Genomic DNA, 27233 nt, shown 5'->3' on the forward strand with positions numbered 1-27233 from the left:
GATTAGCAGGACGGTGTAGTCCAAATGCTGTCTGTGAAAGTGAGCTGCCTGGTTGGCAGGCAGGTAGTCAGGTTACACTGCAAGATACTTCCATCTTGGAAAGCTGTCTTTGTACCAAAATCTGGACTGGGACTTCCCTATTGATAAATTTGTTTTGACAATGGAGTTGTTAATGTCTACCTAGTGGATTTTGACCAGACACACTGTATATTGCTGTGAAAGCAGCAGGGGTTTTACATCAGCCACAAGCTACAGACAAAAAGAGAATCAATGATCTCTTAATAATCAAGTCCAACCATTAGCCTAACAGCGTCAAGTCCACCACTAAGCCACAAGTGCCACATCTACACATTTTTTAAATGCCTCTGGGGTGGTGATTTAACCACTTCCCTGCACAGTCTGTTGGTAGTCCTTTCCTTCCTGTCGTAGTGCTTGTTACCTGGGAGAAAGGACAGACCCCCAGCTAGTTACATCCTCCTTTCAAGTAGTTGTAGATAGTAATAAGGTCCCCCTTGAGCCTTATTTTCTCCAAGCTGAACACCCCCAGCTCCCTCAGCCACAAGTCCTCACAGGACTTGTGCTCCAGACCCTTGCCCAGCTCCATTGCTCTCCTTGAGAGATGATCTGCTCCACAGCCTTCCCCGGTACCAAGGCCGGACTGACGGACCTGTAGTTCCCCAGATTCTCCTTCTGGCCCTTCTTGTAGGTTGATGTCACATTTGCTAACCTCTAGTCAGCTACACAATAGGGAAGCCAGTTTCACTTTCCAGCTTTGTTTCCACCTTTGTTTCTGCACAGGCTACTGGAACATCATAGTCCACGGGCGGAAGCACTCCTACAGGCTGTACACGAAGCTGCTGAATGAAGCCATGCGCTGGGCCTCTGCCATCCAGGGTGTCATTGACAGCAAAGTTCCCATAGAAACACCCACACAGCAACTTATTCGTGACATCCGGGTAGGTGGCATCCTGCTGATTCCCACATGAGTTGGGAGCAGCCAGACTACCACTGGCCTAACCCAGTCATTGCTGACAATGTGGCAAAAAATGGGGTTACTGTCTTAAGGGGGAATGAAAAAGGGTAAAAAAATGAACTCGCACAACTGTGCAACAAAAATAATCAAAGGTTACATGAATTTTATTTTGCTAGCTTGTCTTCATAAGTGTAGACTATGATTCTGTGCAATTAAAAATTGCATGCAGGATTACACTATCAAGTATTTGCAAATCTCTGCTCCATCCTTTCTGCTCCTAAGCATCCCTCAGACACAAATACAAAAAATTCCATTCCTACCAGTTATCTGACTTTGACGTACCCTGAAGTTCTCTTCATACCTTAGGCTTGAATGGCTAAATATCAAATTAAAGAATGGAAAGATAATATCCTTCAAAAAAACCAGAAATTGTACCACGGGAGTAATTTTTGAGAATAAACTTGCCAGAAACTTTGGCAAATAAACCTAGAATCATTTCAGAGGACATGCCAAACCAAACTTCAGAAGAAATGTGTTTGTGATGAACTCTTAACTAGATGCAATTAGATAGTTTGTATTTAGGAAGAAAGAGCTGGGAACGATTGTAGAAAATGGTTGAAAACTTCAGCTTGGGGTTCAAGGACAAAAGGAACATAATGCATTGTTAGGAAGAAGCCTTGGACGAAATGCAGAAGAGTGTGATCCAGTGTGTATGGTAGTCACAGGCCCAGATTTTGAACACCATGGAGCACTTTGGTTGTTCATTCTGTAAACACATATAGCACAACCAGACAAATTGAGAACAGGCTCATTATTACACACTGAAAATGGTTGAGGTCAGAAAGTCCATTAACCATGTCCTGTTGAAAGCTTGAAGGACACGGGAGAGAGGGATCGTGCCACTTATATTATGCAAGCCACGCTTGAAGGCAAGATTCTGTGCTTGGTGACCTGTGGCATGATGTAGCATGGCTATTCTTATGTTTATTTTCAGAAATAACGTACAGGGTAATTTTTAGATACAGATTATGCTTTGATCACTTAGTCCCCCTTGGCACCTCCAGAAATGTAGAATAGGTGGTTTCAAAGGAGCTTTAATCTAAATGTGTAAGGGCATCCTGCAAAGGACTTTGTCTATTTGAGGGTAATGATTTTTTGCTTTCTTTCCCAGGAAAACAGCACAAACTTTGAAGTAGTGGAACAGACGTATAGGAGGAACCCAATCCTGCGATACACCCAGCACCCCTTGCATTCCCCACTGCTGCCATTACCCTATGGAGATGTCAGTGTCAACTGTAAGTATTTTACCCGAGTGACAGAATCCACATTTTGAAGGTCAGTGAGGAGCCTGAGCACCACAAAATGGGCCTGTAAGCTCACTCTGTGCAGGTGAAGTCTGTTTGGGGCAGTGTGGCCCACAGGGTTCAGGGAGGGAGCAGTCCCTTTCTCTTCCTTTTTTCTCTGGACTGTGTTCATTTTCATTGCCTCTTATGGGAGCATTGAATCTTAGAGCAAATGGGGGCAGATAGTTTTGTCATCCATCCAGGGGACATGCAGCCTGTCATCCTTTAGCCACAGCTGGGTTGCAAGTGGCTCCAGAGGAAATACTACAATAGGAGTACATCATGCAGCTGGCAGCGGGGTAGTTTTTCTACAGAAGCTGCTGTAAAACCAGACTAAATGAACCCTTTTTTCAAAAGTGTCAGAAACATGAAAGAGCTAGAGTAATGGGCCACCAGAAACCAAAGTGATTTGTTGATGATTACAGACTGTTTGACCTATTAAAACTGAAAGCTTGTGAGGAACTGTAGAAGAATGTCTCATGTGGAGTGACTGAGCCACAGAATCTTTTAAGAAATTAATTTCAATCAAAGCAGTGTATTTGGGAAAAACAGTCTGCCACATAGGTAGTGTTCTAGCTGTGCTTAGGAAAGTGAACATCAATTTACATAGCTTTATGAAAATGTCAACTCTGGTGGTGAGTAGAGAAACAAAACAAAAATGTAAGGTTTTGAAAGCTTAGAAAAGGAAAAATAAAGTCTTTGTGCAGCTGTATATGTATCATGCACCTGCATCTTGAGTACAGGAGACAGTTTTGCCTTCTACATCTCATCAAAGATATAGGAGATGTAAAAACCTACCCAAAGATGATCAAAGGCACAGAAGAACTTGCCTACAATTAAGTGACTAAATAGAGAGCAGAATTCTTCAGCCTCAAAATGATGTTTTTAGGGCCAGAAGACTGTCATGGAGAAAGTGAAAGGATATTAGGTCTGTCACAATACAAGGATCCAATTACATGGCAGATTGAAAGCACAGAAAAAATAAATTCTGAAATACAGGAAAAATACATAGCAAACACTTAGACTGTGGAACTTACTTTTTAGAGCTGTGTCTTTGTATTGTACAGTTAATACATTGCCACTGGGGAAGCAGTGGCTGTTCAGGAGATTCAGAAGGACCTAAAGCCTCAGAGATGTGCAAAGGAGAATGCAAGCCTGCATCTGAATGGTCTCACATGTGTCTGAGCAGTTCAAAAAGCAGACATTTAGGTGGTCAAAAAACTCATGTTTTGGTCTAGGCATTTTAAATCTAAACAATGGGTATAAGATGCATTTGTGGTAGAGCAATTTGCTCAAGTTCTGTGTTGGCCCAGGGGTCCAAGCTAATACAGGCACAACACAGAATTTTGGAATTACACAAGCCAGGCTTCAGTGGCCACATTCCATTACTTTGGTTGCAGACACTGAAGCCTGAACTAGATTTCAATGTTCATTTCCCTTAAAAATCTTACTCTGCTTTTCTGTGCAGTGTATCCAAAAATAGATTGGCAGTGGTGCCAAATCAGATATTGGCAAATACAAATTAAAACTACATTTGAACATTTGGAGAGGAAGCATTAATGAACTTACAGTATAAATTTAAAGTTCAGGATATGTGCTAATGCTCAGGTTGCTGTTCTTTCATGACAGAGGAGTACAGTTGACTGTAGTACTGCTGGGCCAGTGGAAAAGGAGGGAGATGCTCACCTCTTGTCATCTTTGTGATTGTTCCCCAGTGCAACAAGAGAAGGGTTACAGCAGCTTACAGGATGAAGCAGTGAAGATCTTTAACTCCCTTCAGGAAATCGAGACAGTGTCTGACCCCATACCCATTATCCAAGGCATCCTGCAGACCTGCCATGATTTAAAGCCTCTCCGTGATGAAGTGTACTGTCAGCTCATCAAGCAAACCAACCACATGCCACATCCCAACAGTACTGGCAACCTGCACCACTGGCAGCTGATGACCTGTATGAGCTGCACTTTCCTTCCCAGCAGAGGGATCCTGCGCTACCTCAAGTTCCACCTCCGAAGGTAAACGCCTCTTTCATTTGCAGCTTGTTTCCTTTTGCTCTGCTGATCTTCCACTGCCTGTTGTAGTTACCTGTCTCACCCTCTTGCTGGGCAAACATCTTCCTGTGGTGTTCCAGCCTCCTACCTTTGCCCAGTTCTTACCACCGGCTTTTCTGTGTATTCAGACTCCCCCCCTTGCCACCCTGTTGTGTGAAAAGGATGTGGCATGAATGTAAGTTACCTAAAGAGAATACCATAAGACACTGTTACAGTGGATTTACAGCTGATGACCTGCTGCTTACTAATGTACATAAAAACATTATCAAGCTGCAGGTAAGGTGAGGTCTGTACTTTCATACTCATGGAAATCTGTCCTTCCTTGCAGCTGGCACAGGTAAAAAGCATACTATGAAGTAGGAGAGAGACTGTAAATCAAATTTATGATTTTTCAAGGTTTCCTTAACTAAGCACATAATGCTTGTAATTAGTATTTTTAATCTGTTTTAACCTCCCATTTTCTTGAACTAAATAATTTGCATTTCTTCCCAAGTCACCTTCAGCATCTAATGCAGTTTTACAAAGCTGGGGAGGTAATGCATCAGTCTGCACTGGGCCTGATCTGCAGCTCTGTAATCTTGCTCCATTCCTAATGATGAGAAAGATCAATAAAATCTATTTGATTCCTTCCAAGCTAGGAAAGAGTGAGATGAGTTTTGTGTCAATACGCCAAGTAGCTACATCCATGGCCTGGGTCTAAGAGATGCAGATAGTACATGAAGCCATTTCATTGTTTTATCACCAGAGTTGCAAATAATGCTATACTTATACTGCTGGTCTTGGAGGGAAGAGAACAATATACAGGCATCTGCTTTCTATCGTCTTCATTCTCAAACATACTGTAGAAGTGACTCAAACACAGCCAGCAAATTAAAAAAAAAAACAAACAAAACCAAACAACAACCACTGAGAATAAATAAAAAAAGTTTACATTTGATTTCACAGTTTTTATTCTCAGTTTTGTAAATTGAGATTGTCAATCCTGCTGAATTTAGCTGTCACTAAACTCCTGAAACTTTGAACTGCTTATTTCATACATTGCTGAGAAATGGCACTGAAGTGACTTTCAAATGACTAGTAAAAGCAGATTGTATTGTTTCAGAAATTAGCTTGATTTTTGTGTGGTTGCATTTGATATCAGCATATCTACCAAGCTCTTTACTTGCAGTAGTCTCATTTCTAGGGTAACGTGTTGTTCACTGTGTAATGGGATTTTTTTTTTTTTTTTTAACTTCTCTTTACAATTAGGGTAAAAGAGCTCTTTCCAGACTCAGAAATAGATAGGTATGCACAGTTCATAAGTGATTCCCTGAAGAGAACAAAGACGAGGGAGTTTGTGCCCTCCCAGGAGGAAATACAGGCTCTTCTTACCCGTGAGGAGATGACCACGACAGTGTATTGCCATGGTGGTGGCTCCTGCAAAATCACCATCAACTCCCACACCAGCGCTGGGGAGGTAATGCATCAGTAGGATTAACCAGATGTGAGCACATCTGTGTCTGGAGAGTGGGTTTGTTGAAGGGACACCCTTTTCCCCTTTATTTCCAGGTTTTTTTTCCTCCTTTTTTTAAATTTTTTTATTTTTAATTACAACTCTTTTGCAGTATCTTTAGGCAAAGTTTAGCTTATTCTACAAGGCCAGTGCCCAGGTTGTAGAGTATCACTTGAAAACTGTGTTGCAAAATCTAAACACTTCTGGTGTTCTGCCCTTTGTCTGAAACTTGCTAAACAGAGTTTTCTGGACAAGGAGAGATTCCAGTTCATAATGGAATCCTTCTGAGAGGGAACTTAATCATTAGCAGGTCAGAAGCAGGATTCCAGGTTGCAGTAGTCATGTCTGTGAAAACATTAGTGCTAAACAGAGCAGAAAGTGGAATTGTTACTAGAGGAACTGAGAATGTCACCGTGACATCTAAATCCATTATGTGCCTATATCTTGTGCACAATTCTAATTCCCCCATCCTCAAAAGGGTAGGGAAGATTGAAAAGATTCAGAGAAGAAAAGCAAGGATGATCAAATATAAGTAATGACTTCATTGCAGGGAATGATCTTTTAGGATTAGAATTCTTTAATCTGAAAACACTGTCATTAAGGGAGAAATGTGATGGAGATGTATGAAAGATAGGTGTCCTGAAGAGGTACTGATTCTTCACTGTGAAAGGGGGAGTGATGCCTACTGTGTGATGTGTCTGATTTTGCAGGTGGTTGAGAAGCTGATCCGAGGGTTGGCAATGGAGGACAGCCGGAATATGTTTGCACTCTTTGAACACAACCAGCAGGTTGACCGTGCTGTGGAGAGTCGGGTGATTGTGGCTGATATCTTGGCCAAGTTTGAGAGGTAAAATAATGTTTCATGAAACCTTTAATTCCTAGCTGGATGTAACATTGGATTTCAGAATCCAGGGTTACCTTCAGATTGTGATTTGCACTGTGGACATCCCAGTACCATGGTACTTCTCTTTACTGGTTTTTTTCCTTCTCATTCTCTTTTATGTTTTACAGGCTTGCTGGCTCTGAAGAAGAAGAGGAGGAAGGACAGTGGCAACTGTATTTTAAGCTTTATTGCTTCTTGGATATTGAGAACGTTCCCAAAGATGGTGTGGAATTTGCCTTCATGTTTGAGCAGGTAAGAAAACTCTGGGAGAATGATTTGGTTTCCAGGGTGGCAAAAGCACACAAGAGGATACAGAAAACTGGTTTATCTTTCATTAGAAGTGGGAATTCTGGTTGTAGGAGAAGAATTTAGTGTGTTGGATTTTTGGCCTGGAATCTACTAAGCAGATAGACCATGAAATTTTCTAGGGAAGATGAGTGTTAGAACAAAGGCAAGAAAAACTAGCAAAGGCTTAGAAAAAAAAGAAACACTATTTTTTTTTTTAATTTGGTCTTTAATTTTAGAAGGCAGAGAAATTCGTGTAATGATTTATGAGAATCATTAAAAGTAGCTGCTTGCAGAACATAAATGTAAAGAAAACTGGAAAATCTATCTATCTCTCTGCAAATCAGCTTGCAAGAACAGCACATCCTAAGGGTGTTACCAGAACTATGAAACATCTTTTGGGCAATTTCTTTTGATTAACAGAGAGGCACTAGAAGAGTACTGCAGACAAAGGAAAGTAGAATGTAGTTCACAAATTTATCTGCTGAGTAGTCTGTTATTTTTTTAAGTCACTGTACTCCATAGCACAATGATACTGGCAAGATCAGAGATCACACTGGTATGAAAGAGCCTTGCAGCTGGGATGTAAAAGCAAACAAACTGGAGCAGCCAGCTGTGTGATTTGTCCCATCTGTATTACTTCAATGAACACTGACCTTGCCTCATAAAATCATAGAAAATTACTGAATCTGTTACTGGCAGTCAGTCATGAAGACTGAAACTCACTGATAGTCAAATACATGGCATGTACATCACTCAGATGATGGTTCCATTCTTGAAATGAACATCAAGCATTGTTAGCTAGAGAATGTCTGGAAAACAGTCAGGAGGAGCACGTGGTGCTCTGTGAAACTTCAGTTGTTCCAAACTCCCTCTTGACAAGGCTTTCAGTCTACACAGCTTCAACTGGCAAATAGAAGTAACAGTAGGAGAGTACGTGCTACCCAGACATTAGATGGATGTGCAAAAAGCCCCATTAATAGATTTCACAGAAAAACAGGCAAAGGGAAGCAAGAAGATTGGTGGAGACATCAGGTGAAGGAGGAAGAAGGGGGAGGTGCTTTTGTGTAATGAAACTGAGGTTGAGAATCTTGAATTTATTATATATTACTCTGGTGTTGAATATAACCTTCACACAGGAGCTGTAGCTGGTATAGCACAAAAACAAATTGCTTCAATTCTCGTCTCTCCCATCTGTTCCAGACCTGAAAGATCCTCATTGTAGGGCTTTCTGTACAGGATAGGAGCCCCTCAAAGATCTCTGTCCTGTTCAGGCTTGCAGAAAGGGGTGTTCCCCCCATATCAACCACTTGCAGACTTTGACATATTTATTACAATGTCTGCTCTGACCTCCTGAATTATGTCTATCCTAGTGGGATCAGCAGATGTGACAGGAATCTCTACATGGACCCAGATGTGAATAAAGTATGCTTTTGCTTTCTAATGATTTTGGGGGACTTTTTTTTTTTGTAGGCTCATGAAAGCCTCATAGCTGGTCATTTTCCTGGGCCAGAGGACACTCTGCAGCGTCTGGCAGCTCTGCGGCTGCAGTACCTTCATGGAGATTATTCCAAAATAAGCTGGACTCTTGATGGAATCTACCCAGTTAACAGGCTGAAATCCAAAATATTGCACTCAACAAAGAGCAGCAGCAGTACCAGTCACACTCTGGAGAGGAGACGGACCAGCTTCCTTGAAGGGACATTGAAGCGTAGCTTCAAGACAGGGTCTGTAAAGAAGCAGAAGGTAGAAGAGGAGCAGATGATGGAGATGTGGGTAAAAGAAGAGCTTTCAGCTGCTCGGGCAAGCATAGCACAAAAATGGACCAAGCTGCAGGGACTCTCTCAGCATCAGGCCATGGTGAAATACATGTCCATTGTAAAAGAGTGGCCAGGTTATGGGTCAACGCTCTTTGATGTTGAGGTGAGTGATTAATAAACTCCTAAAACCACAGCTGAGGAGAGGCATCAGTCTGGAGAACAGATAAAGCTGTGTGTAACAGATGGGAATTTTGGGAACTGCGTACATTTTGCCTTAGTAATCTCAGAGAAAGCCTGCAGTGTCACAATACCCAAGAGTTAAAACACAGAAAGCACAAAGCAAGCAAGGCAGGGCATCCTGGTAAATGAAGGGAGACAATGGATTCCCACTTTGTTAGAATAATGGTGGAATGGGGGAGGAGAGAGGGGTTTAAGAAAGTGGTGGCTAGTGGAAGTCAAAGTAAAACAAAGCTCCACTGTTCTTGCCAGCAAAAAGTGCAGTCCTGGTGTGCAGCAGTACAACAGAAACTGTGCAGACCAAGGTGTGTACACCACTGTACTCAGCCTGCTACAGTGGGAGGCCACAGTTCACTTCTGTCAGTTTTGCTGCTGACAAGGTGGATCACCATGGGAAGTTGCTTGCACTCACTGCATTATCTGTAAAATAAGAAGTGGAATATTGACCTGCTACATCACTTTAAAATCTGATGAAAGCTGTTCCCTATTACAATTATTTATTACTCAACTAGTATTTGACTTACAGCTGTGTCACTTCTGAATCTTTGCAGCAGAAGTGCCTCCAGCAGAGATTCTGCAAGTACCCTGGTTTGTGTATTGAACTGAAATGTCCTATAAGAGCTAGAAACAGAGGGCTTTTTCTTGAATGGAAAATTATTTGATCCTCCACTGCATTTATGCAGAAGGTTGTGTTTCTCTTTCTGCAGTGCAAGGAGGGTGGATTCCCCAATGATCTCTGGCTTGGCGTCAGCACAGAGAATGTGTCTGTCTACAAACGAGGGGATCCTAAACCACTAGAAACTTTCCAGTATGAGCACATTGTTTTCTTTGGAGCACCACAGCCCAACACCTTCAAAATTACAGTGGATGAGAGAGAAATGTTCTTTGAAACCTCCCAGGTACGTGAAAGCACACAGCCACTTCAATTAAGCTTCAAGGAATAGACTTTTTGTTTTCTTTTGGTTTCTGTGCAAGAACTCTTGACTAATGGACTACACAGCCAAGGGAAAATAAGAAGGGAGCTTAAGCCTAAAAGGCACGGTACCTCTTCTTGAATACAGGGATAAACAAAAAAAATAGGCTGGTTAGAAAGTGAAGGATGTTGATTGGTATTGCAGTGCATCAAGAGTTTTCAGTTCTGGGTGCTCTTCAGTTTGCCTGGTTTTCTTTTTCATTCCTTTCCAGTAGATGAATGGGGAGTTTCACAAACGTAAAACAAAAGATTTAGTAGAATGGAAGTTGCTTTTCTTTGAGCTAAAAATATTTTAAAGTGTTGCTACAGCAGCGCACAAACTTGTCAAGCCTTTTTTCTTCTTACTGTCATGTTCACTTTGGGTATTAACATGCAAAATTGACTGTGTCATGACTTTGGAGAAGGGGAATCTCTTTCAGCAAAATGTCCTGTATGCCTCAGTGCACTGAGGTTTTCAAAGTGCTTATGCTGTGTTGCTGTGCTCTCTCCCCAGGTGGGCGAGATAATAAAGATCATGAAAGCATACATCAACATGATCGTGAAGAAACGCTGCAGTGTCAAATCAGCCACCAGTGTGGACAGTCATGCAAGCATCTGGACTAGGTGATACGGATGAACTGGCACTAGTTTAGTCATGGGTATCTGCAACTTGCCAGCACAAGTGTAGCAAAGATGTTTTTTAAGACTTCAACTGACTACTGTATTTAAAACATGAAGTGACATCTACAGTACCATAGGATTTGCACCTCTGCCCAAAGACATTAAACAGTTACAACTGTTGTGAAATACTAATGACCCAAAACTTGTTTTCCCCTTGCTTGTTTGATGAAAAAATGTACCTTAAAGAAGCAAAGTCAGAAGTACCCTCCTCCTCCATGTCCTCTCTGCTGCTTTCAGTATCACCTGTCATACTGGCAGAAAAATTTACAAGGATCATTTCTGCAGGACAGGAGACTTAAGCTTCCTTAAGAATTTTGAACATGCAGACATCTGGGATCATGTGATCACAGCTTGGTCTGCTGAAAGAATATTTATTTATTTTGCAAACAAATCTAAAATAAATCACTGTGGGTTTGTTTTTGTTTTTTTTCAGGATATACTAATGATCTTATCTGGTCTTAAAAAGAAAAAGCCTTTGTATAATAGAAGCCAAGAGGTCCAACAGAGAGGTCAAACCCTACTTGAGAGAGCATTAAACAAAGAAACAAAAACACCCAAGGGTGTTTGTTTACCTTCCAATAAAAGTTCACAGGTACACGACTGTAAAATTGGCACTTTCAGTTAAACTACTAAATACTCCAGTCTAGGAGAAAGCCTCTGGGACTAGCACCACTGAAATAGGCCCTAAGGTCACACTGCAAGCAGTGCCCTTGCATAAAAAAATAATGACTGCTGTTCTCCTGTACAGCCCACGAGGGGAGATGGTTTTAGTAGCATTTCCAGAAGAGCTGCTCTTCACAACCTCCAGGTATTAGATGGAGGTTGGAGATTTATGGTGAGCAGCTTGCTTGTGTTAAGATCCTTCTTTCTTTAGGGGGGATTTTAGGGTGACTGGGGTCCCTGAGCTTACTTAGTTTTAAGTGAACTGTTTCCTACTGAGTAAATAGGTGCCTAGATAAATTGTTACAGGCAAGATTTTTACTTCTCCTTTACTGCAGTAAGCAAATGACAAATCCTTCATCCACCCCAACTTTTACAAGAACTGCTCACATCACTGAATCCCCAGGTCCCCATCCAGTTTCCTCTAGGTCCTTAGTCCTCAGAAGAACTTGAAAACAATTCTATTTTGCCAAAACAACTGCTTCTTGGAGGTTTTTATAGCTACCTGCAATTTGAAGAAGCAGAATTTTTTTCTTCCCCATGAAAGACAGTCATCTTCAGTCTCTTGACTTTAGAAAGTTGATTTAAGTGTTTAAAAGGATATTCAGTATCAGTTCCATCATAAATTAGTTGCATTTAACAAACAAGAAACCTGGTGGTGAGCCATTTTCCATGACCCTTGTCTAGTCTTGGGATCCCAGAATGCAAAGGCCCATGAAACTGCAGAGCTATATGCAATGTGGGCCTTCTTCCACATTTAAAATTGGCTGTCTCCATTCCTGAAGTAGCAGCAGCTAAGGCCTGTTAGCTATGAAACAGAAATTGCTTAGAAAAGTAGGAGACAGTATGCAACAGTTCCATTTAAATTCATCATAAAATTGTGCCAATATTACTAATGGTGTTTTGCAGAGCACTAGTTTTGAGGGTGACAATACAAGAAGAAATACTGTACATAACCCCTGCTCCTCTCTCATTTCCACCGCACTGCAGCATGTGCTAACACGCCGTGCACTTGCTACACCATCAGCCGAAGAGTGGCCCTGCTGTGCATCATCCCTTCAGCTGGAGTTTTGCCTTAAATAGCATCACTGATGGAGCCCACAAACACCCCCTTGTTGTCACAAGGAGTTAAAAGATGACCAGGTCACAGATGGGAGAGAACAGGAATGCAGAGGCCACCTGAGAAGCAACACTTTGTACACACTGCATACACTGGCTTGATCTCTAATGTATCAGACTAGGCTTGATTATCCATGTCCTAACTCTGCACTAGCTCTGTGTTCTGGCTCTTGGGTTGCTGCAGGCAGCTTGAACCCACTTGAAACATAACTCCCACTACTATTTGTTGTAATTTTGCTCATTTCTATTATAGAATTCTTTCTTCTGTCTTTTTTAATTTGTAACTGGCTTTACAAGATGAAAGTTTAATAAATTATTGGATTGCACAGGCTGTATTCACTTACAGGCATTGTGTGCCCATGTTAAAGGGTTTTCTCAGAGCTTAACACTTGGAACATGTGAATGAAAAGCAGGTGTCATCAGCATGAGGATACAGCCCTTCCTCGCAGAAGCAAGTTTTGGGGTCAATAGAAAATAGTTTGCTGCTACAGTGGGGAAGGTTTGTTTGCAACTTCTGCTTTTCTCTCTGGGCCTGGGTCACACCTTTGCTCAGTGGGAGATGTCCCACTGGTTCTGAGACAGCTGAGCAGGGAATTAATCATCTCCCAAGGCCCAATCTGTGGAATCAGCTCCATTCCTTCTCTTCAGCACCTCCAAAGTCACTAATAACAGAAAACCACTTCTGGCTCAAATAAGCTGCCAGTTTGCACTTCCCACACAAGTGCATGGGCTGGCCAGGTACTCACCTAAGAGCTTGTGTCACTGAAGTAAATTGGGACTGGTAGCAGCTGAGCTCTCAGCAACACAGACCATCCCACTAGCAGACAAAAGTTCCCTCAGTGCATACACAGGTATGGAATCCCAGCAGTGATGCATAATCCCCATCATTATGCTCCCCTTTATACCTTGGGCAGATGCTCTGAGAGCCTCGGGACTCTGGAGATCAGTCTATACAGTATCACTTCCAACTGTTCACAGATTGTTCTCCATCTTTGTCCCCTTGCATAAATTTTCCAGGTCGTTATTTGAAGCTGCAAATGCCTCTGCTTACTGCCAGCTAGTCAGTCTCCTTTCTGGGCAGCTGTTGAATTTCAGACTGCCCTTGTTTCATTAATACATCTCTATAAAGACAACAAAGATGCACTGCTGCAGGTCCAGAATGACTTCAACAATACACACAAATGCATTTATTGAGTGGTAGCCATGAATAACAACCCAAAGTGGTGCCCAACTAAAAGCCTTCTCTGACTCCCTTTTTAAATGTTTGATCACCCTGTCAGTGTGACATGCAGTCCCTTGGGGACCCCACCCAAGTATTTCTGTAATAGTTAATTCAAGTTTGAATGCTCTGTTTATTTGATATGAACTAGTTTCTAGACAATTTATGATCAGCACCTGCATCATAAACACTAAACGGTTTATACACAAAGACACTGCCTCAGGTAAGTTGTTTCACAAAGTAATGTGCGTAGTTATTATTGGCAGTAAACTTGAAACATTTATTTGTACCTGGTCTTAAAACACACAGCCTCTCCCTAAGTAGGCTGTGTATTCTATTATTGCCCTCTGCATTTGCTTCAATGTAACATGCTCCCCCTGGGCCTTTAAGCAAATCTCACACAAGAATTCCAGCCCCCTCTGTAAAATATGAACTCCTAAAGCAGTAGGACGGAAATTTGTCAGGCTCTTGGCTACTTTTTTGACCAGGGATTCCTAATGCACAGCTGGGATACACCTTGGCCCCATTCCCTTGTCAGCAGCGAGGTGAAGGCCGGTAAGGATTGCCAGGGACAGTCACTTACCCCAGTGCCAGCTCAGTGCTGCTCCAGCATGCTGTGACACCCAGCTGGGAGGAATCCATCACATGGAGCACCCAGATTCCACAACCCTGCTTAGGTCTGAATGCAACCCAGAGCAAAGCAGTCAGGCGCTTGATTCCTGGTTCCTGCCAGATGTCTGCTACCCAGCACTGGCTTGGGCAGCCCAGCCAGCTACAGAACAGAGCTGTGGTGTTCCAGAGCCCTGCTCCACCTCCTTCCCACACTGCACCCAGACACACATCTGGGGCCCCTCACAGCCCTGAGGCACTGACCCCCAGGCCTTCCCCAAAATGCTGTGAGGACTCAGGATTACCAATACAAACGTGTTCTTCCCGTAAAAGCAAACATTTACAAATCCTGAGTGACTGTCATCGTGAAAGCCTAAGAAGATGAACTCAGTTGGCTCTGTGCTGGTTAGACATTGGGCATAGTGTTTGCAGGGCCACTAATGAGGCACGCACATCATTAGGAGCAACTTGCCTGTCTTGTTCCTTTCTCCTGTTGCAGTGTGAGGTTGAAGGCAAGGCAGCTGCCCTGATGTGAGGTACAAAGGCACCGAATCTGTATTGAAGGCAATGAATCTGCAGGGGAGAGATATCCTGTTTGAAGAAGGTGTAGAGGGAGTTCCTTGGGGCTGGAAGAAGGGAGAAGTGGCTGTTGTCCACAGCAAACCCCCCCGTTGTGGTGTCATAAATATTTGGGCCAGGATCAAGAAAGCTGCTCTCGACTTTCTTGCTTGCAGAGGAGGGGGACAGACCCACCTTGCCAAGATGGTGGTGTCTTGCTGCTACAGGATGTTCCAGCTGTCCACAGTGGCGGTTGCACCCTCTCCCTGCAGCCCATGGCAGTGCTGTGGGGCTGTTGGCAGTGTTTCAGCCTTGGGGCTGCTGCTTCTCAAAGGAAGTGGTGCTTTCTGGTCCCCTTTCCTGGCAGCTTGTGGTGGTGTAAGGCTGCCCGCATGGATCTTGTGTCTGCGGTGGCATGTTCTCCATCTGCTGCCTTAATGGTCAGTGCTGCAAAGCAGGTGTGAGAGAGGAGAGGTACAAAGAATGGTGTCCACAGGAGACAACAAAAGATGGAATTTCAGAAACCCAGTCCTTCCTCAAAGCAACTTATGATGCAAGTCTTGGGCAAAGGTGACTTCCCATTATCCACATCCATTTATAATTCACACTAATTTAACACAAGATGCTCTTCAAATACCCAGATTATGTTTATGAAAAAAAGAAATTTCAATGAAAGTTCAGTTGCTAATGGTGATGACATTCAATCATGCATATTTAAAAACCATCTCAACCCACTACTTTGTAAGTTTAATTCAAATATGCATACAAGGCCTGTTAGCTTTAACAAAGTGTAAGCACCATGGTTTTGTACAATTATCTGCTCTGAAAAGTCTTCTTAAAGGGAACATGACACATGGCAGCTGAAAAGAGAAGTTTTATAGAAAGCAGGACCAGTACTCTTACTATCTGTATGAGTGTCCCAAGCCACAGCATGCAGAAAAAGATCTCTGTTTTCATTTCTTCTAGCAAAGAATGCATATGAGGCCAGCATAATTCAGGAAGCACATTTTGAAATAATTATTTTGTATTGCTAGAATCCACTTTTTTAAAAGTCACTTGGAGTAAATTACTCTATTTATGATGAAACATAGCAAAACAGAGAACTGTTGTACTGTTTGTAATTATAGTCCGTTCTGCATTGGTAAAGAGAAATCCATAAGGACTTACAGTCTGTGTTGCAGTACTGTGTCATCACGATAAAAACCTCATCTGGTATCCTCCCCTCCCCCCACAAATCTGTAAAAAAATCTTAGTTACTGACAGATATCACGATAGAGTGTGCAGGAATTTCCAGTGTGTAAATACCATTGCTGTGGTTTAGCCATAAAGAATACACCCAAGATGACAGTATTTTATAAGGGCATTTAAACTATGCACCATTTGCAAGTTAATTTGCCATTAACAGAATATTCCCTCCAGTACTTTGTCAACTCTCATCGTAAAACTCATAAATGGGAAAGGTCCATTAGAGTGACAACTGAATTTTACTCTCCAGTAAGGAATCTGTTTTTCCTAAGCTCAGTTCTTTAATATTGCTCATAGATCTTCTTTTAAAACTGTGCTGTGTCTGTTCAATTTGGTCAATAAGAACTTTATGCACTTCTTGACAACAGAATGAATTTGACTAACTTTTAGAAACCTGGGTGTTATATATCCCACTGTGCTCCATACACACAGCAACAGCGGATGCATGAAGGGCCCAAATAGTAGTTCCAACTTGTAGCAACAAAAATTGTAATGTTTGGTCTTCATTTATTTACAGCCACACCAAAAGCAAAAATCACTAGCAGGCCCTTTCAAAAATGTTTACATGTTCAACATATGTCCAAAGCAACAAGCAGATGGTGCATTTGGTTTAAGGGAAAAATGCTGAGAAGTACAACAAAAGCATCAAGCCCAAAGAGTGCTCATGCATAAAGACTTGTTGATTTCTACGTCCATTAAGTTACTGATGCAGAAACACTTTTAAAATAAAAATGCTGGCTGGTGTAAAGGCATTTGTAGATTAACCTTTCCATGATCCAGAGTCTCCAAGGCCTGGGCAAAATTCAGGAAGAGGAACTGAAGTTGTTCACTTTTTGCCTAAAGCTACCACAGCTGGCAGATAGTCTGTGCTCTGGGATGAAGGAGTTTTAGGACTTCTCAACTCCATTGCTCTGGGACCTGGGAAAGCATTTCTCTGCTGCCATTTCCCTGTACATCATCTTCAGTTTTAAGATTAATGTTTGTGAAGCAGATGACCTCGTTAGTCATCTTGCACAATAGGATGTTTCTCCCAGCAAGCTAAAAATAACACTGCCCTTTGACCAGCAGCCAGAGATTTTGGGCATCTGGAATTCAGAGCTCAGATATCACTTAAAATGAATACATCTTATGCTTTAATTGCAAGTGTTACTTAGCTAGAAGTAGTTTAACTTTGCTTATATTTTAAGAGGCATTATGGAGGGACCCTTTATACACTGCCTTCATCTGGGCCTTGAGGTGCTAATGAACTGCACCCTGATTAGAACAAAAAGGCACAGAGGAATGTTCCCTGTGTAAGCCTGAAGCAGCTTGATAAAAACTAGGTATAACTAAGTTTTCAACTGCAAAAAGAAAGTTAAAGGCATTCTTTTTAAATACATCAAAGATGATGTATTGCCTCTGAACATTTTCTTACTGCAGTAACACACACTTACTGGATTTAATTCTGATCACAGCCCCTGCACTGTGCTTTTTTACCCAGTGATTAATGACCCATGCCTTAGCTCTGATAACTGCTTCTACGGAAATAAAACCAGTGTAAGCAGTTCAGTGTTTTATTTAACTTTATTCTTTCAATAACAATACTGCCAAATAATCTTCCTGTGTATTTCAAATGAAGTAGGTTATTCACCTGCACTAAGGCCACAGTGCTTACGCACAAAGGAATTACCAGTGATTAGACAACTTGGGTGTGATGAAACAAACATGAGAAATGGGGCTTGAAAAAATTATTTACATCATTTATAAGAATAAAATATACAATTTTTAATAAAAAGTATATATCCTTTTGTGTTGAATCAGGATCTTACTAGTAATTTCCACTTTCCATTTCAGATTCGCACCTAAAAATGCTCAGAGTATAAACATCTATAAAACTATTAAATCTCAAAACATGGGAACTTGTAAATAATTTTTCCCACTTATTACCGTAGTTAGAAAAAGACAATAACCAATATTTATTTAGTCCATTAAGTTAGAAGTCATTTGGCAAAGCACTTAGGCATAAAAGTTAAACCAGAAGACATCAGGAACCAGACTATGCAACATTTCAAGCACTTCTCATACCAGGGTAAGTTAAAGAATGAGAGTTATTTTCATCATAACGACATTTTCTACAATGTAGTTTCATTTTTACCTCAGGAAAAGCAAATGTTCACAATTGTACCCAAAAGTACCAAAACAAACAACAAAAGTGCTTACTTTGATCAGCAAACTACCACAATGGCTCCCTTACCGTGCCCCTTCAGGCTGCTCTTTTAACAAGCTCAAAGTGTATCTACAAGGAGTTCTCTACTTCTCAACACAAATGACAAACACTTCCTTATCAAAATAGTGCAAACAGGAACAAAGAAAAGTGCCATCAACAAAAGTAAACTGCAGGAAAAGAAGGCAGTTGAACACTGTGACCTTGCTCTGCTGCTTCAGAGAAATCAGTAGTACTCTTCTCAGCACACCAGGCCAATGTATTCCTATTTACCACCTCATGCCACCACTACATGCAGAATGGATTTGGTCTTTGGCATTTCCTCCTTCATAAAAGTAAATGCACCTGTTCTTTGTACTGTGCATTCAAAAAGGTCAAAAGACTTTTTCAAAACAATAACTGATCAAATCATTGAGTAATTAATATATACAACTCTGTCTTCCCTTTTTCCCTTTATAGCGTTCTTTGGAGTGCATAGGAAAGGCTACAGTGACACATCACATACAAAAATCAAGTTTCAGCTTTATGAAAAATACTCAAGTATTTTTAGCATTTATGTACACAAGTTTGTTTACCGTGTATTCTCAGTCTTTCCTTAGACATATCTTTTATCTTCTTTCTTGGACAGATGACATATTTCACCTATAAAGTTATAGGTTGGTAACTATAAAATTAGGCAGTCAATTCTAGTATAAATAAGAGTATTAGGAGAAGTAAATTTTAAGTGTATTCATTAAAGTGATGTTGCATGAAGTACTGTTGGCATTAATTTGTTCCATCAAAAATTCCAGTAAAGAGAGAATACTATAAATTAAAAAATAAAACAGAACTCTAAACACCTTGCATCTTAAAAGGCTGAGGCCAAATATAAAAATTACCATTAAATTGAATAAAAATTGCACTTGTATATAAACAAACTAATTTTAGCCCCCATTAATAACCTTGTTGCTTTTCAAAAAAGAAGTAATAAAACATCAAGTAGCTCATTTCTTATGGCTTCACACAGTGAAGTTCATGCTTAAATTAATCAGAATAAAGTTTTTCAACAGCTATCTTTTAGCTATCTGTGAACATATCATCAGTTTCATCATCATTCATCCCTCTTTGGTAGCGTACGGAAGAGAAGGCACTCCAGTGAAGACGCTTCTTTTTGTAGAGGTACCATACCAGTCCAGCTATGAAAACCAAGATAATTACCAGGGCAAATGCTACAGCCACACCAGTATGATTAGAACCTGAAACAGAACAAAATATGAATAGTTTTTATTTAAGAGTTCTGGCAAGAGTATTTTGTCATAGGGGGGATGCTAAGGTAGTTACATGTTAATACTGCAGTTAGCTCAAGTCAAGGCAAACGACTTCCTATCAATAGTCTTCACTTCATCACATGGGAAGTTAGATGCTGATTCGTGCAGGAATGCATCAGCTTATTTTTGATCATTCTGTTGTTAATTTACTAATATTTAGGTTGGAAGGGACCTCTGGAGTTCACAAAAAACTACTTGCAAAGGCCGCACTCATTTAGAGGTTTGTATACCTCATAAATCTAATGAGATCCTAGGCCCTTGGAAGGGAAGGTAATTATACTCTCCTCAGACTGAAGAGATCTTGTTGAAGTCTTCCTTAATCTATTATCTATTATCTTCCTTATCTATCTATCTGTTGCATTTCTACTTCAGTGAAAATGTACACAAAATCAGAAAGATTCCACTGCTTCTCAGGAACTTGCTTAATGCTCAGTTAACTGCTTGCTTTCCTGTACAAAGCCAAGGATGAGGGAGTAAAGGCCCAAGTCTTTTTCTGGAGCTACGGGGTGACACTTCCAGAAGCCTCCCCAAGATTGAAACCACAATGTGCAGTACTTGCTTACAAACAGGACTCTTTCTAATTCCACCTACACAAACTCACCCACAACAGATACCCTGTGGTAAGAAGCAATGGCAAGAACTCTACACTTTCTGGACATTTCAGTTCTGTTCCTTACCCACTGAGTGGATAGTGATAGCCAGAAGTAAATTCCTAGACAATTTGTCTCTGAATGCAGTTTTATGGCTAAACAACAAGAGAAGACTCTTGCTTAGGCAGAAGTACTTGATGGGATCTTTTGTTAATTGCACTTCCAGTATTTCAACACAGACTTTATCCAATAAACCAGAAATTCCTGAAAACAGTCTCTACAAAATCAAGTCTCTGCTAAAACAACACTTCCATACCTAAAGGAGCTTTACAAACTACTCTGCTCCGACTACGTGCACAGTCAACTTTGGACCACATGCCAGTTGTGGACAGGATAACACTGCATTTTTCATTGGCTTCTGCAGTTTTATTCTCCCAGTTGACATATTTAACTGAGGAGCCATCCAGCCAGTTCAGGGAGTGTCCTGTTGAAAAAAAAAACAACATTACTTAGTCTAGATCACCAAAACATCGTGTAATGCTACACAATGTTATTCACAACCTAGTGATCTCTTTACACTGCTAAAAAGAAAAGGGCTGACTAGCCATCCTATATATTAAAAGCAGTAAATATGAACACAACTTTTAGCCACCCCTCTTCTCTAGATCTTTAGCACTTGATGCTCTTGCATCAAACATTAGGCAACAATAACAGAGGTGGAAAAAACTGATTTCAGGGACTCCTGATTACCCTAACTGCAACAGAAAGAGATTTAACCACAATGAAGTCCCAAATGCTTTAAAACGTTAAATGACAGATTCCAACCTCAAGTAGAAGTTACTGTAGGCTACCAACACTATGGAACTGCTCTAATTTGAGGATTTATGCATTTATATTTACAATAGGAAACATTCATGCTCATTCATCATTGCTACTTCTTACCCTTAAAGCTCTGATCCAGGCCAAGCCATACGTTCTTGGTGATGAGATCATGTTCCTTTATGTGTGTGCTCACAAATGCATTTTCTTCAGCATCCACTATAGTCAGAAGGGTTGCTAAAGGATCTAAGGGGCAGAGGAAACCAGTCAGAACTGCAACTTACACGATTTTTCATGGTGCTGGTACACTGAGTTTTATGTGGGAGCAATTACTATGGCAAAGGATTTGCTGAACTGGGCTTGTAAAATTAGCTTAGAATAAACTTCTGAAAAAAGATGTGAACCTCCCATCCCCTAAAATACAGCATGTTTTACAAGACTGCTTCAGATGGCTTGTTATTCTACCAGGTTATACAGAACAAAATGGGAGTAAACTTACTGCAGCTGCAGACTACATACATGGAAGATATCAAGAGATATGCCTGTTAAGAATTACTAGTCTTGCCCAGGCTCTCAAAAATTCAGTTGAACAAAAACTCAGCATTTTGCTGAGTCAAGTTAGTTTCTAAATCAATCCTCCCACTGTGCCTCAGGTTTTTATGTACAGTAATTAAGAAATAAGAGGGAGGAGAGGGCATGCTAGAGAGGCATGCTCAGAGTGTACCTATCCTCCACAAGTATATATAAATATAAGCCAGATGCTTTCTCTTTCAACTACCAGAACATATTTGACTCAACAGAAAACTGCATGCAGGAGTGGGTTTTTTAGATCCTAAATAGTGAGCCCAACGTCACACCATAAAATAATTCCATAAAAGAAAGTTACATCAGTCACTAACTTCTGCATTAGGGTGATTAAACCTTCTGTGCATGAAACTGATTAACGCTGTCTCTGCAATACAATTACCCATGTAGCTCAGCAAAGAAGAAAGAAAATCCTTTAATTTTACATAAGATTAAGTTTGTTACATGTTTTAATATCTATAACATACATACCCTTTGAACCATGTGATAGGTTAGCAAGCTCCCTATCAAGCAGCTATGGCAAGGATATAGTTAAGAAAGCCCTGCCAACAGGACTACCTTTCATGCAGATAAAATGTCTTCCTTCAAATCACAAGCATTAAACCTCTGAATCTTCTTCAACTGGCTACCTGCATTTTATCTAGTGATACCTGTGTGCCAAATGATCTGCAGCATGTTGCAGTATTTTATTAAGAATTTTCCTCAAGTGTTCAAAGATAAAGCTTGATATTGCATTTCCTAAACTCAAGGAGCATAAAAATGGCAAAGCTGAAGTATAAGCAGTGTAAGATTTTAGGTTGTTGGGGTTTATTTCTTCTCAAATAGTGGAATTTCATTACAAGTTGTAATGTGATAAAGAGTCTAAACCTACTCAGCTTCTTGCAGATTCTCTTAGCTTCTTCGACGTTATACACGGAAAAATTGTAGAATGCCATGTCAAAAGCATAACAGTGGTCCCTGTACTGTTCCCACTGCAGGGAGCCACTGCTCTGTGGGCATCCAGAGGCTCTGCTTGCTTGCTTTGGCTCCAATTTTCTCTCTGCAAAGACAAAGAAATTGATGTTATTTCTGCTGCAGCAGTTTGTGCACAGTCTCTGGAATAACACGATGATAAGTATTAACAAGGGCTACTACTCCTACAAAAAATCACTATTCAATTAGTTTACATTCCTTCTTCTTGTGTCATGGATGAATTTATTTTAAAATGAGCATAACACAAATCCCAAAGGGTTGGGAACAATTTTTATTGCTTTTTGTGGGTTTTGACATTTATGGTATATATTTGATAAGCATTTTGATTTAGAAAAGACACATACATTTGATATTCCTATCTCAGGTGATCAAGAAGTAACCAGATTTGATTTAGGTTTTCACCACTGGAACGATGAGACTTTATCTCCCTGAAGTATTAAAAAGTGTTTTATCATCCCTGATAGAAAATTCTTCTTAAAAAGGGAATCATGCACAGTATTTCAACCTTAATTTCTACTTCTAAATACAACATGTAAACACAACTACACAAATTCTTAAAAATAACACTCACTGTTTGGAGGGCTGTAGCAAATGGCACCTTCAGCAACATTAGTACATTTTGTACGGTTCCAAAATCCTTTAGTATCCAAAAAAACACAGTTCTCAGTAGTATTTGAGTTTTCTAATTCCCAGGGGTAGTAGTCAAAGTCACTTCCGTCTGACCATTCAAAATTAGTTTTACTTCCCTAATAAAGAAAAGAAACCAAAATTTTTAAACCACATATGACTGTGCTTTAAATCTCATCTATTGTGAATTAAGTAATGTAGCAATATTTGTCTCTTGTAGAGTGATAAATTAAAGAGCAGGTGGTCTCATCTAAATTCACAGTAAATAAATGTACAACATAGTTTGCGTTTGCTTAACATAGAAATTTTTATTATTTGTGGGAACTGAGAAAGTACAGCATGTTCACAAGTTTAAACCTGCAATGTGCCTGCTTCATCCTATGGGGAACATTTTACTTGGTTCCACCCTACTGTTTCAATTAAGCAATCTGCCTTCCCTGCTATGAACACTAGTGGATATGTTGCAAACTGCTGAACTGTTGAGATGGCTGCAGTGACTAGAACTGGGCAGCTCAGGGATGGTTTGCAGTGCTACCTCCTACTTCAGACACATTCCTGGAAACCCATGACAATGGGGAGTCAGCTGGGAGGGACCCATTGCTAGCTATGCATAGAAATGACACACCTCTGCAGAGGACTATTCCTGCCAACCAACTACTACTACCAGATCTGGCAGTTAGTGAAGGCAGCAGGGTCAGGGCCACAGGCTTTTGGCTCCACAGTAAAGCAGACAGAGGAGGAAGTAGATCAGCAGCTGCCTCCTGCTATTGTGTGTCCTGGGAGGATGGACACTTAACTTACTGAGAGCCTGTTCCTGAACTGCTCAGTCCTGACCTCAAATAAGCAAGTTAGACACAGCCTGTCTCTATTTGATAATGAAATCTGATTCTACAAAGGGCCATTAAAGTCTAAAGCCTCTAGAGATAGCACTGTAAATCATGCTTCCTTGTGCTGCAAGGAATGATGAGAGAACACTCTATTATTTCAAACTGTCAAGTATTAGGAATAAATATCTTAGTGTGCCTACATTCACCAAAATTTAATATTAACACATTACACAGGGTTGAAAATATACTACATGGAAAAGAGATTCTAAGGAACTGGAAAAAAAACATCAGACAACATTTCGTATCTTGTCCAAAACATTATTTACAGATCTGTTACTGACGTCCCCAACAGTATATACTTACATCATGAATTGACAACCCAAGCCACAGAGGATAACCATCCTGTTTGACAATATCTTCTAGAAATAACTGTTCTGATTCACTGTGTACACTTGCTAAATCACTGTTATTTTGTTGGCACAACCTCAATGCCTCATACCACGTTAATTTTTTCTGGAGGATCCTGTACGTTCTGTTTCCATGTGGAATAGTGTCAGGCAATGGAGGCTTGTGCTGTTGGGGTCCTATTTCAAAGAATAAGAAGATAAAGTTGTGGGCATTTCTTTCATGTTATTAGGAAAAACACAGAAAGCATTAAAATCCATCTATCTCACTGTAACTCAAGCGTTAAGGTGCCCAGTACAAGCCACTTCTATCAAGTGAAGTTTACTTTTGCTACTTGGAACACCGAGTTCAGCAGCTGCTGGATGAGCACAGCAAACACATTTCTCCTGATCAGAGTATTACAGCAGTGATGCAGACTGACCAGATGACCCCAGATGCTCATGACAGCTGTGCCATGTGTTTCACTAAGAGCAAAACCAAAGCCTTATTCAGCAGGAACCATGATTTAAATTATGTCCCTCACCCAACACTCCAATACTACTCACCCCTTTCAATTTTACAGGCGAGAATACTGTACATGTTGTAGTGATTAGCATGCCAACTTTGAGAATAATTATAAATATCCCAAAACCCATCAAGATTTACACCAGCAAAAAAACTGTTCTTCTTTATGATAGGTCTTCCCAGCCTCCAGTTATTGTAAGTCAGATGAGTTTCATCATACCACTTGAGAACTTTATCTGTGGAAAACATTGCATATTTATTAAACCACTGGCATTATGTCTACAAACACCATTTAACTTTGAATATATTAATGGTATTAACAGATGTTCACTTTGGAAAAAATGCTGGGATACTGCAAGTTATTCTAAGTCAGTTCCATATCCATTGCTAAATATGTTAGCGTTACTCATCCTGGCCACTTCAGGTCCTGCTTTCCAGAGAAATCAAATCTAAACTAAACAGAACATATTGGATCTAATTATCACTCAAACAGAGAGCTTGTCAGGTTATTTTCTGCTAGAAGTACAATCGTTGTTACAGGTTTGCATTCACTTTGACTTTAGTTATAAACTAAAACATGCAAGAAACATGCACTTAATGCTGCAAATTTTGTCTCTGATCCAGTTAATAAGAAAAAAACCAAACCCTTAAATCTTACCAATGTCATCATAAATCACACCCAGCCAGACCCACACAGCCAGACCGCTGAATGAATGAAGCTGCTCAATAACAAAGTTATTCTCCTCTTCATCTCGCACACTCAGAACAAATGCTTCAGGGTCTGTTGAAAATTTTTTTATATTAATTTCTTACAAATCCACCTTTAAGTTAAAAAAGAAACTTTTTTTCTATTAATGTTAAAAATTATTACACATAGGTCAACCTCTGTAAAGGCCAGATTTTTACAACATAACTAACTGAACAGTACAAAATCAATTTTCAAATGTATTATCAATGTTTCTATCCCTGGTTTTGTGGATAAGTGAAAAATCTCAGCTCCAGAGATGTTTGTGGGCCCTATTGTCTCTTCAAGTTGTATGTAGTAAAAATCCTCTGCACAGAACCTAAAAATTCCAGCACACTTTCATGCTTGAACTGGTCTAGCAGAGAAATAGTATTAAGAAAAAGACAGAATTGAAATAAATTCACAAAAAAATTAAAATTTTTGGAAAGATGAATGTCTGAAGGTTTAATACAAGAGAAAAGCTGTTCCTAAGGTTATACTTTATTCAGGATGGACAGAAAATGTCCATGTGCTTTTCAGTGTATTTACTCTGTTCACTTAAGTGCTCCACACAGCAAAGCTGGAGGCAGCAGGAAACCAGGAAGTAAATGTAACTGTAAAGCCAGAACGTTGCCAAGGGTGGAACAATTACCCAAACGATTTAAAACTGGCACATTACAACAAAACCCCCGACCAAACACAAAACCCTTGCCATTTTTCAGAGATCTCAGAGCTCAGTAGGTCCAAGCTGCCCCTTTCCTCAACTCTCCTATCCATGCTCTGGCAGTTTTTATCAGGGCAGTGCAAGGGCAAAGAGCATCAGGCAGTGCTACACTGCTGCATTACTGCTCCAGCCTTTCTCCACATTCACTCTGCTGTCTGTCATTGTAAGACACTGACTCAAATCTAACACTCATCTCCTCCAAGCTGATCTAAATCCATAAATACCTGCAGTATGACAAAGTACTTACTCATGTTCCTGCATAAATGATGAGCTTCATGAGGCTTCAGTTCTCTCCATCTATTTTTTGTTATCATAAAAGTGTAACAATTGTTTCTAAATGATATCCAGGGCGTATTTTTAATCTTATGTGGGCATTTCACTTGTGTAACTTGTTCTTTTTCAGTCTTCTCTAAAAAAAGACAACACAACATCAGGACATGAATTACTAATAGCACCACCTGACCTGGCACCCCACAAATCACTTTCAGGTACCACTTAAAAACATGTAAGACAAGTTGTCATCCTTTCAATGTGTTATTTTCAGTTTCCTCATGATGGTGATTTGTTTAAAGTAACAAACCAGCAGTAAGATCTAGTAAAGAAGACAGATACTTGCAAGTTTTCACAGTTATTTTAAATAGGTTTAAAAATAAAATCCCTACATAAAAGTGCTAAGTGTAGGCCAATAACCAAAAGCTCTTATTGCCTCTAGAGCAAGGCAGATCACTGTTAACAAATAAACTACTTCACAGCTAGCAACACATCTTAATTCTATGGCTTTATCTAATATTTGAGGAGTGAGAAGGACTCTTCCTGCAGTTCCCTGGCTTGCAAGCACAAAACAGTTAATAACACCACACTTTACTGTGACTCAGGATGTA

General features: G+C 40.3%; 2 protein-coding genes across 5 annotated transcripts in view; one reads left to right on the top strand and one right to left on the bottom strand.

Moving 5' to 3' along the window:
- LOC119702966 (unconventional myosin-X-like) overlaps window positions 1-12762 on the top strand; it is an 89830-nt gene extending 77068 nt beyond the window's left edge. For 2 of the 3 annotated variants that reach the window (XM_038141786.1, XM_038141787.1), the window contains 10 exons: window positions 799-956; window positions 2145-2268; window positions 4032-4329; window positions 5614-5821; window positions 6568-6704; window positions 6869-6992; window positions 8499-8948; window positions 9730-9921; window positions 10489-10598; window positions 11089-12762. In XM_038141786.1, coding sequence (XP_037997714.1) covers window positions 799-956; window positions 2145-2268; window positions 4032-4329; window positions 5614-5821; window positions 6568-6704; window positions 6869-6992; window positions 8499-8948; window positions 9730-9921; window positions 10489-10598; window positions 11089-11098 — 1811 coding nt within the window. In that variant the 3' untranslated portion in view covers window positions 11099-12762. Of the gene's footprint in view, window positions 1-798; window positions 957-2144; window positions 2269-4031; window positions 4330-5613; window positions 5822-6567; window positions 6705-6868; window positions 6993-8498; window positions 8949-9729; window positions 9922-10488 lie in introns of all 3 variants that reach the window. The other variant, XM_038141789.1, reaches the window with a different exon arrangement.
- A 4847-nt stretch (window positions 12763-17609) lies between these two features.
- Window positions 17610-27233, bottom strand: part of LY75 (lymphocyte antigen 75) — a 44058-nt gene continuing 34434 nt past the window's right edge. For both annotated transcript variants that reach the window (XM_038141790.1, XM_038141791.1), the window contains exons 27-35: window positions 26600-26761; window positions 25563-25685; window positions 24946-25140; window positions 24359-24579; window positions 23113-23287; window positions 22441-22608; window positions 21108-21230; window positions 20482-20649; window positions 17610-19503 (exon numbers count right to left, since the gene is read on the bottom strand). In XM_038141790.1, coding sequence (XP_037997718.1) covers window positions 19325-19503; window positions 20482-20649; window positions 21108-21230; window positions 22441-22608; window positions 23113-23287; window positions 24359-24579; window positions 24946-25140; window positions 25563-25685; window positions 26600-26761 — 1514 coding nt within the window. In that variant the 3' untranslated portion in view covers window positions 17610-19324. The remainder of the gene's footprint in view (window positions 19504-20481; window positions 20650-21107; window positions 21231-22440; window positions 22609-23112; window positions 23288-24358; window positions 24580-24945; window positions 25141-25562; window positions 25686-26599; window positions 26762-27233) is intronic.

The sequence above is a fragment of the Motacilla alba genome, chromosome 7 (genome assembly GCF_015832195.1).
Source record: "Motacilla alba alba isolate MOTALB_02 chromosome 7, Motacilla_alba_V1.0_pri, whole genome shotgun sequence".
In the NCBI taxonomy this organism is placed as follows: Eukaryota; Metazoa; Chordata; class Aves; order Passeriformes; family Motacillidae; genus Motacilla; species Motacilla alba.